The sequence below is a fragment of the Falco cherrug genome, chromosome 6, assembly GCF_023634085.1.
Source record: "Falco cherrug isolate bFalChe1 chromosome 6, bFalChe1.pri, whole genome shotgun sequence".
Taxonomy (NCBI): Eukaryota; Metazoa; Chordata; class Aves; order Falconiformes; family Falconidae; genus Falco; species Falco cherrug.
The window spans coordinates 42,333,385-42,344,194 of NC_073702.1; the positions used below are offsets into that span (position 1 = coordinate 42,333,385).

Here is a 10,810-nt window from a genome sequence, read left to right on the forward strand (position 1 = left end):
ATAATTGTAAGGGAAGATAAGCTGTTCCCGTTGTCATTCTCTGCTTACAGGGTATCTTCTAAATAAGCAAGCTGTAGTTGTTGATTTTTTTTTTCTTTAATGAAAGCAACCCAGCAACCACATCAGTTAAAAGTGCATCATATAATGACTTGCTTCAATGCTTACTGGAAAAAAAGCATTAGTGAATTGCAGTATAAGAATACAGGAATGCTAAAACATACTGATGTTCTTGCCTGGCTGTCAGTGGCTGTTACGACACTTAGTAATGCCAAAAGTAGTTAGTTCATTTTAACAAAATAGGACATTTTATTGATCACTGATATACTCCTTAAAATTAGATGCTGTCTAAATCTTGCTGTACATATTTTCAGCATTCACAGGGAACTCTGTTTCCAAACCTCCTGTTGATTTCAGACAACTCGCCTGTTATCGTATCTGTTGATAAAGCAGTTACTTTCACTGCTCAGACTTCCAGAGTGCTGGTGGCTGGTAGGTGAAGCATGGCTTTCTCAGATCTGTCAAGGAGCGGGGGGATGGAGGGACACATGCCGCTGTCCTGTGCCTCATGGTGGGCTGAGATTCCCTGCCTGGATCTCTCCAGTTGGATATTCTGGCAATTTCCAAGATAAGGTAATTTATTTTCAGCAAGGTTGTTCAGACCTAACCTGCACTGAATTTTTGTAACTTGTGTTTTTGTATTCTGATAAACGTGGGTTCTGTAAGATCTTAGAATGTGTTTATTTAATGGGACTAAACCCAAAAGACTGTGGGTTTTGTGGGGGCAGAGATGATTTCCATAGAACTAAAATTTTACCTAATGTTTGTCTTGTCTGCAGAGTGCCTCCTAACTCTGAGGGAAGAGTTATCCTCACTGACCTTTCTGGAGAACCGGTTTTTAATAGGTCTTTGAACTCATTTGCAGTAACTGTAACCCCGTCTGCTAAAATAATCGGTGAGGTGCCCGAATGAAGGACTGTCAGCAGCACTAAGGGCTGCTGAATTGCTGCCGGGAGGGAACCGGATGTTGGGCAACAAGAGGTGCCCAGAACTGAGGCAAGGAACACAGATGAACAAACAAAGCGGAGAAAATGGCTGAAAGGTATTTGTAAGCACTGCTGAACACGGACAGGCACCTGTCTGTCGGGCAGGTTTTCAGGCCTTCGAAGGGCCGTTCCGTGCCGCTGTGTCCCCTCCGCTGCCCCACGGCCGCGCCAGAGGCCGCAGCTCCCGGCCGGCGCTTTGCCGCTCGGCGGCGGCTCCCTCCCGGCGCAGCGGCTGCCTCGCCTCGCCCGGCGGCACTGAGGGCCCGAGCTTTGGGATAACGGCTTCGGTTTATAATGCTGCGCTACGCGGACTGATAAAGAAACGGTGTTTTTCTCAATTTAAAGAAATAGGGTGACTACAGCCTTGTGTCAACCGCCACACGGCGAAGGCCAGCCCCCTCAGGTGCCCGCCCCCGGCGCCGCCCGCACTGCCACCGCCCCCGGCTCCGCTGGGGCGGGCGCTGCCGGGGGCGGGCGAAGACGCGGTTGCGCCGTCGGTATAGCAGCCGGCCGCGAGACAGCCGCCATGTTGTGCCGCCTGGCCTCGGCGGGCAGGTGAGCGCCGCGCCGCCGGGGTGGGGGAGCGTAGCGCCGGTCGCAGCCCCGCAGCGTGAGGCGGCGGCCGGACCGCCCTCGCCCTCCGCCGCCGAGCGGTGGGCGGGAGGGGAGAAGGAGGTGATGGTGGTGGGGTCGTCCCCTCCGCACACCTCATGGGCGCCCCGCCATTTCGGGAGGAGGGAGGTCGCGCTCCTGCCGGCTGCTCCGCGGAGCTGGGCAGCGGCGCGGCCGGGCGGCTGCTGGCCGTTGTCCGCACACCCGCCCGGCTGCTGCTGGCGGCCTGCGCCGAGGGGCTCTCGTCGCCTGGCGAGGTGCTGCCAGATCTCCTCTTTGCTGGCTAAGGTCGCCGCACGGCTGCTTTTCGGCGCCCCGAGGGTTTTGCTCTTGGTTTGTCCCTGGTTTGTGCCAAGGTCACCAGTGAACTGTACAAGGGGCCTCGGGAGCCGACCTCCCTCCTGGCCTAGCGGTTCGCCTTTCATCGTGGTGGTTATGTCTCATGACAAGCGTGAGGTGTCCGAACGGGGAAGGGTGACGGCCTGTGTGTCTTTGTGCGTGGGAGGTGGTGGCTGCCCGCTCCCCACGCAGCGCGCGGTTTTCCTGCCCCCGCCGTAGGGACCGGGAAGCAGGTGTGCTGCTGTTAGCGCTGGAGAGAGCCGGGCCTGGGAACCCGGGGGCTGTGTGGGGTTTTGCAGTTATTTCCCAGTATAGGGACCTTGTGGACAGTGAGGAAAGGATGCTTCAGGGGCTTCTTGGCTTCTCTTTTTAATTAATAAAGATCAGGTGAAGCGTTGCGTGTCAGCGTGTTACTGCTGGGTTTCAATTCCTATCTTTGCCTTACCAGCACGCTTGGAAGGGTGTGGCTGCAGCGGCTTGAGGGGGTCGGTTTGAGAAGTGGCAGCTTTACCTTGCAAAGCCCTGTGTCTGTGACCTTTACGTGAATTCATCTTTGCAGTGAAGCTACAGACTGTGTTTGCTTTAAGCTCCAGAAAAACGGAAGCTTGCCTTGTTTACCTAAGCTATTACCCTGTGCACTTAAAAGAACCGATCATAACGGTCATGGTTTGTCTGCTTCAGTGGTAAAGCCCAAGTACTACATAAGACTACTTTCTCCTGTTTTTCTCTTCTAGAAGTAGTGCCAAGTTGATAGCACCATTAGGATGCTTAGTCTCTAGGCAAAAGCATACTCTTCCTGACTTGCCGTATGACTATGGTGCTCTGGAACCTCATATTAATGCGGAGATCATGCAGCTGCATCACAGCAAACATCATGCCACCTACGTGAACAACCTGAATGTTACGGAGGAGAAATACAAAGAAGCACTGGCAAAAGGTTTGTATATCTGCAGTCAACAGGTGAGATGAAAGCTTGTTGACATAGATGATACAGGAAAAAGAAAAAAAAAATCCCTTCTTTCCAGGGGAAATAAGTTTTGGATTATGTAATTCAAGCTTTCTTGTTTTCTTTTTTCTTTTTCTTTTTTTTTTTTATGCAGTGAAATGTTATTAGGAACAAGCTTTTATTGTAAGCTTCAGTGGTGCTGATAATTGGAAACTAGATGTAACTAAAAAGCATGAATTCTGTTCTCTGTAATACTGTAAGACTAGAAGAAAATTAATTGATTGCTGTGGATTTAGTCCATATTTACTTGAACCAAAGACTGAGTTAATAGGAAATTGCAGTCATTTTACTACACAAATACTTTGTAATGAAAGTTTACTAACAAACATAAGTAAAATTTGTGCACCATCAGATACTCAGCTGATATTTGTGAAATAATCTTAGTCACCTACAAATGGAAGCAGGACAAATGTGCAGTTAACCTGTACAACACCCAGTGAAGAGATCTGAATTTGGGTGTCAGTTACACCGCTGCGTCATTTTAAGGGGTCACATAGGTCTCGTGCCAGTGTGAGATACTAAAATATGCAGCAAGCCATCGTGGAATTTTTTGTTAAGATCTCAAATTGAATCTTGAGATGTGCTGACTTACAGGAAAACTTTACAATTGTTGGAGCAGGGCTACACCGAAACTCATAAAATGTTTCTTTTCAAGTCTTCTTTCAGTTCAACTGATGAAAATGTGTGAAATAGTGTGTATATTTTTTTTAAGATGGAATATTTTTGAGGTTTTTTTTCTGTTGTGGTGATCTTTTTCTAAAGAGTGCCATTTTACCTCTGAGAAACGGTTATTGTATAGACTCACTTCTGTGTCTTGCCAGGTTGCTTCACAGTGTAATTTAACTGCTTGGGCTTGGATGAGAGTGAGAATTGTCAAGATCTGGGTTAACTTGAACCTTGTATCCCTTGATAATTGCCTGTGTGCTTGAATAGAGACTGTTGGTTACTTATGCAAGTTTAGAGATTTTCAAGTGCCTGAGTAAGCCTAAAAATAACTTGTGCAGTCTAAATTAATGAACTAATGAGGTTTGATTAAGAATCAGGCAATTGGGATTGGCTGCTTTGTCCTGCCAGTGGTGAATCCAGGAAAGTTGTATTCCGGAGTTTGGTTAGTGCAAGCACAACTGAGGAGGGAACCCGAACTATAAGAAAACAGTGTATCTGTGGCTGCTGTTACTAATGCTGTTTAATGACCGAGGCTTCAGCCCCTAGGGAAGCAGCATTTCTGATAAGCAGAAACATCTGAAGTGTTGTGGATCCTTCGAGGTATGTTTTTAACATACTATCCTTTGATACCATCTCTTTGCTTGCCGTTTGTAAAAATCTTTCCTTAAGGAATTTTCAGGCATTGTTTTGCAAATGGGTAAGGTATTGGTGGTGGTTATGCACACCAAAGCAAACACGTACTTGAGATACTTGTGTCTTTTGATTTGGTTTGTTTTTCAGGTTGTGGTTTTGGTTGTGGTTTTTTTTTCTTTTCCCCCAAATTGGTATCCCAGTTTATTGTGTAGTATTTTGACCCTCACTAGAAAAACTTCTAAGACCAGGCTTTAGGAAAGGGCAAAGTCTGAACGCATGCTACTTCGTTCTTGCAGTGTTGTAGTTCTTTTTCCATACTTAAAACTGAGCATGGTCAGAAATCTTTCTGTGCTGCATTCCAGTGTTGTGTTACATAGCACATCTGATGACTGTCTAGTATCTCTTCTGGGTAACAGATCCTTGTCAGTAGCTTTTGTTCAGCAATAGAAAGTAAAGTTTTCTTTTTCTCTTTAGATTATATTTAACAAGTTCTTCACCTATCTGTATCTGCTTAGAAAACTCAAAAGCTGTCTGCAGTTGAGTCCTGTTGGCTTACGTTGTCAGCTCACTTGAAAACAAGTGTGTACTTTGTGATAGGGTGCAGCACAGGACTTTTGTTTCTGCATAAGCTGGTTCTGGTTACTGGTCCATCAAAATGTGCAAGATTTGCTAATGGAAGCATACAAGCTTGAAACTTACTTTCAGTGAAAACTTGTGCCTACAGTTTTCCCTGCTCTTTTCTGTCATGTGCCCTGTGGTGCTTTACTTAAAAAAAAAAAAAGGAAAAGTGCTCTTACAGAGAAACAAATAACTCTCAGTAGACTGAGAAACTGAGCTGACTAGTCTTTTGAGCACCTCTGAGTTGCCAGTTTTACTTTACTGAACTGTCCTCTGGCTGTGTTGAGGAGCGTGGTAAGCTGAAGCAAAGGCCAGGGGCTATGTATACAAACAGATTCCAAGATACATTCACTGTAACTTAAGGGCAAGTTACCTTTGTCTTTTGAGTGCAGAGTTGAGCTGGAGTGATCAGACAGCACCACAAATACTGTGTTTTAAGGACAGTAGTCAAATGCAGTCTCTGGTTCCTCGTAGTCCTGTGGAATAGGTTCCTCTAAGGAATGGTGGAGTAAAGAGGGATGAAGACGTTAAAGACGTCTGGGTTATTTTTGGATTTCTGACTTGTGATATGCTGTATGCTCTGGATGAACTTAAAAGTGTCATTAAGGCATGCAGAATTCAAGGAAAATGTCCCAAAGATGCCATTTGAGTGGGTATGAGATGTGTCTCATCCTTAACTTGATATCTGAATTCAGCAAATAGTGGTTTTACTAACTGCGTTGGATGCTTTCTTCCAGTCCTGTACCCATCTGTAGTTTGTGAGAGGTACGAGGAGATGCTGAGAAGATGGAATCCTGTAGTAAAACCTTAGTTAACAGGTGTGCTACTGCTTTGTGACTTGCCTTTGCATCTGTGTTAAGATGACTTGTTTATTGCTATAGGAAGATTTCTACCACTCATTCCTGAGAGAGTGGAGGAAACAGCTGCCCCCACTAATTTTCTTACTGGAGTGATAAAAAAAGATTTTAAAACCTTCAAAATGTTTCAATTCTTTTAAAAACCAAAATAGCATTCAAAACACTTGTGTTGAAGTGGTGCAACACCATTTAGAGATGCAAGGCACCAGTGAATTCTATAAAGAACATGACATTTTGTGGAGAGGGAAGTACAGGGCTGTTTCATCTTTAGTTCAGATGCAGGATTCTGTCACGTGGGGTAGAATGATCTGGGTCGCTATCTCTTCCTGTAAGTATCTCCCTCCAAAAAAACCCAAAATGAAACAAAAAGCAGGAGGGAGAAGAACATTTTGTTTGCATATGTGCTTACTGTACTCATCAACTTTCTCTCAAGCACAACCCGTTTGCCCTGGAAATTGGGTTGTTTTAAAAATTCTTAGTTTGCAAATCAGTGAGCTAATGGATGAATGATGTTCTTGTCTTGTGTTGGTGATACTGAGCGATTTACAAGTGTTGGGTCCTTACAGTGTTCTGGCTGTACTAGTTGCATTATTCTGCTGCAGAATGGCAGTAGATCTTACATGTGTAGCGTGGCTTCCATGATAGTTACGATGCTGGCAAATCACATATCATTACAGCGTAAGAAAAGGTCAAAGATAAAGAAACCTTTAATGTAGTTTGTCAATGATTGTCTAAAATATGGATAACAGTCACAAACCTTATGTTTTCCATAGACATGTTATAGGCTAGTAAGACTTGAAAGATTTTGGAGATTGACGGAGGCCTAGTGGCATCTTAGGAACTGCTGTGGTGATGATGATGTTTTTATTTATTTACGCATTTTTATGTTCGGCATCCTTAGGTGATGTCACAGCTCAGGTGTCACTTCAGCCTGCACTGAAATTCAATGGAGGCGGTCATATCAATCATACCATCTTCTGGACAAACCTTTCTCCTAACGGAGGAGGAGAGCCTAAAGGTTGGTGCTTGTTAGAATACTTTATTGCATCACTTTTACTTGACCAGTAGAACTGATGATTGTTTCTGCCTTTGAAAGAGTCTAAAGAATATTTTTTCCACTGTTAATTTGCATTTTTGTATGACAATTCTGAGGAATTCAGGGGTTTTTGAATGCAAGCCAAGAATATAAAAAGCTAGCCCTGTGTTTAAGTATTCTTAATTTCTAAAGCTGATTATGTGTACACTGCACAATACTTGGCTGTTGCTGTATATTGTCCTTTCCATCTTCAAAAGAGAAAATAGTTGTACAAAGCTCTACTAATTAAGTTGGCTTATGGTTCACAGAAAGGGAGGAAATGTGCTGCAGACTGCCCAACCTAGTGGCTGGATTTATGCTCCAGTTTGAGTAGGGATAGTTTAGCAGTTAAAGCCTAAAGGAAGAAATTTCCTTTGGAAAGATAGAGTAGTGATTATCTGCAAGTGACCTGCAATTAAGGGTAAAGGGCCTATAATACACATCTCACAAAAGCTGTTGTGATAAACTTGGGGGGTTTTGAATGGGGTTTATATGTCTGGCTGTAAATTGGTGGGCTTCAGGTGCTTTGTACTCCAGCCTTCATAGGTGACATCTGCTTGTGACTTTTAACTCTATCATGGAAGTACAAAGATGCCTGAAGATGATCTAGTTAAGACTAGAGTATGAAGTTTTGAAGCTTCAAAGCTGAAATTTTAACAAGCAGTTCTAAAATAAGTACATTTCTGATAGAACTTGTTTTCAGATGACATTCTCAGAAAAGACACTTTAAAGCCTTGACTTCTGTTTCCCAGTTTCTGTGAAAGTCAGTAAACCTAAACCATCATCTTTCAGTTTCAACTGAATGGTTCAGGGCTTCTCTAGGAAGCCTGCTAAAGCCTGTCTTAAGATGCACTTGGAGCTATTGCCAAGACATTTTCAAGACCCCCTCTCTGAAGGTGGAAGGAATGAAGAATTCTCCATCATTGTACTGTATGAAGTGTTCTTACATGTGCTAATTAGGAACCTAATTTGAAAGGAGTGTAAACACCTTCAGGTTTTGAGCAAATTCTTAAATACCCGAAAAGCACAAGTGTGCTAGGGTAGGGGAGAGGAAGTAGTTTGACAATTCGTTGTTACACTAAAAAATTCTAGTTTCTGTTCCCTTTGCCACAGCATGCACATATAATAATAAAGAAGGAATCTAATCACGGAACCTCTTTATCCATATCAAATAGACTAACTGTAGTGGTAGATACAAATCTAAAATCTGAGGGAAGTAGTTAAATACCTCTTACTATGTATAGGTTCATTGTACTGCTATCAAAGATGTCCAAGTATTTCTTTGTACTAAGACAAAGAAATCACAGCCACTTAGTGTTGTCCTTTGAGATATGCATATTAGCTCCTTACCTTCTTTCCTCGTCCTTTGTGGTGTTCCCTTTAGGCAAGAATGACAGGTCCTGATGTCCAGTGGATAACACCTTGACTGTGTCTTTGGGGACAGCATGTTTGACTGCTGGGCTAATTTCTTTCCAGTCTGTTTGCCCTCTTAAGCAGGTTGGGACAGAACTGTTAATTCATGTTGCAGCTGCTGTTTGTCTAGACACTTCTTTCCCACAGAGCCTAAATGTTTTTGCTTTTCTTTCCTTCTGTTTCCAGGTGATATCTGGAAACTGAAAGATGTTAAATACCTGATGTTCTGTGATCTTTGCTTTTTTTAAAGGAGAATTGATGGAAGCCATCAAGCGTGACTTTGGTTCCTTTGCAAACTTCAAGGAGAAGCTGACAGCTGTATCAGTTGGTGTTCAAGGATCAGGCTGGGGGTGGCTTGGCTATAACAAAGAGCAGGGGCGCCTACAAATAGCAGCTTGTGCAAATCAAGACCCTTTGCAAGGAACAACAGGTCAGGCTTCTTTCCTTCCCCTCTGCTTCTCTCTTCATAGATTTCATAAGCAAGTGTGTGAGATCTGAAAAGGGGTTTGTGGACAAATGCTGAGAAGAAATTGCTGGATAAATACAGCTGGAAAACTGAATGTCACTACTAGCAAAAGTGAAAAACAGTTGCAGCTTTTAAAACAACATTTTTAAAGCAGGACTTAAAATCTATGAAGAGCAGTAGGGTTTAAAGTCTGTCTAGTCCAAGGGGAAATAGATGGGGCATATTGTGAAAGCGCTGTCTCTAGACAGTAGTTTCAGCTTAGTCTCCTTTGGATTATTTTTGAGTAGCTGGAGCATCTCCCTGTATCAAGGAAGATTAAGCCTCTTGCCTTTAGATTTTCTGTGTCAGTGTAGGCTAGGCAACAGGAGAGGGGAAGGTGTGGGGTTTAAAATGGAAGGCTTGTAACCTCCTTCCTTAGTATTGGTAAAGAGTAATGAGTGTCAATTAAATCAGTCTTGGATATGGGTAAATCTTACAGCTAGACAAACAGCGTAATTCTGGCAGTGATCGCTTTTGAAGATACTTTTACTTGCTTAGAGAGACATGGAAGTGATGATGGCAGGCTGCATGCCCTCCACAGAGGAAAGAGGTTATGGCCAATGAGAATCCTGCCTGCACTGGATGTTTGTTCAGATCCCATGGCAGATACATGTTCTGTAGAATTCAGAGTATGGCAAGGAATTTTGTGTATTGTCAGCAGCCTGTGTATTGCTTATGAGTACGGAAAGAAAAAGAATCATTTTAGTATAGGGACATGCAGCATAATGGGGTAAATTTCACCCCTCCACCCCATGAAAACTTGCCATTAATAATTCAGTGAGAAGAATGTTTTAGCACAAAAGCAAGGAAGGTAATTAGACACTTAATGAATAACTTTTAATTAAATATTGGAAGCAAACTGGCATTGCAAGAGACTCCTTCATGGTGTATGCTTGCAGAGCTGTGCAAGTGATCTAAACCTTTCAAAAACAGCTGTCTGGTTTCAGTTATGTCATCAAGGCAGTTCTAGAATATTCATAGGTGTTAATTAGCTCTTTCAGTTTATGCAATATATGTATGTGTGTGAGAGAGCAAACAGTTCTGTAATATGTTGTAATAAGCACCTATGTGCTGGAGAGCTCTTTGTCTTTCTGTAGATAAAGACTCAGAAATTGGGTACAATACATGTAAAGCATGTTTTCATAGATTCACAAAATTTATTTATTTATTTATGTATTTATTTTTACAGGTCTCATTCCTTTGCTAGGAATTGACGTATGGGAACATGCTTATTATCTTCAGTATAAAAATGTTCGACCTGATTATTTGAAAGCCATCTGGAATGTGATCAACTGGGAGAATGTATCTTCAAGATATGCAACTTGCAAAAAATAGAGTGAAATTCTTGCACAGACTATGAAAATGTCACCAGTTGTACTCTGATACCACTCTTGTAGTAGTGCCTGTGGCTTACAAATGAATTGCTCTACTGCAGAAAACAGATAGCTCATCCAACAAAAGTATTTCATAATCAAGCAAAGTGTCTGCTTGTTTAGTTCAGTGACAGGTATTTACTGAGATTTTTGAAGCTTTAAACTTGTGCAACAGAGGAGAGGCACTTTAATCTTTTCCATTGCATATAGAAACATAGATCACCTTGCTGAAACTTAATGAGGTCATGGTTTTCCTTGTTGCACTAAAATACCTAAGTGGAAACATGTACTAACGTTGCTATAAACAAATAAAACTCAAAAGAAGAATCTTCTATAACTGTGTACAGGAGACTAATTTTTTTGTAGTAGCTGGTCCAGTTAGTTGGTTTAAAAGTCAAGATTTAAAAATGCCTCTTTTAATTTGTTGTATTACAGGCTATGGAGGTTCTTACAGATTAAAGAGATGGGTGCAAGGGGGGAAATAGGTGTCGCTGTGACTGCCTGAATTGATTGTCTTCAGTCATCCCTACCCATTCCTGGATCTCTCACGTGAGATCTTCTTCAGTTGTAGTGCCTGATGCACTAGCTTTTGAAGTGTTACCTCGGGCAAGAGGTTACAGCACTGGCTCAGGCTAAATTAGGAACCGAATGACAGCATGTGATACTTGTT

The 10,810-nt window shown here is 42.8% G+C and overlaps 1 protein-coding gene across 1 annotated transcript; it reads left to right on the top strand.

Annotated features, from left to right (window-relative positions):
* Positions 1–1,455: 1,455 nt before the first annotated feature.
* SOD2 (superoxide dismutase 2) lies at positions 1,456–10,477 on the top strand. Its single transcript, XM_055713372.1, has 5 exons — positions 1,456–1,598; positions 2,729–2,931; positions 6,676–6,792; positions 8,513–8,692; positions 9,957–10,477. Exons 1-5 carry the CDS (start codon positions 1,570–1,572, stop codon positions 10,100–10,102), a joined length of 675 nt encoding a protein of 224 aa, XP_055569347.1. The 5' UTR covers positions 1,456–1,569; the 3' UTR covers positions 10,103–10,477.
* Positions 10,478–10,810: the final 333 nt, after the last annotated feature.

Excerpts from the sequence above, each read along its gene's own strand:
- SOD2 (XM_055713372.1), top strand. The coding sequence starts at position 1,570 with ATGTTGTGCCGCCTGGCCTCGGCGGGCAG. Across the intron at positions 1,599-2,728 it reads CGCCTGGCCTCGGCGGGCAG|AAGTAGTGCCAAGTTGATAG; the intron begins GTGAGCGCCGCG and ends TTTCTCTTCTAG. Across the intron at positions 8,693-9,956 it reads CCCTTTGCAAGGAACAACAG|GTCTCATTCCTTTGCTAGGA; the intron begins GTCAGGCTTCTT and ends TTATTTTTACAG.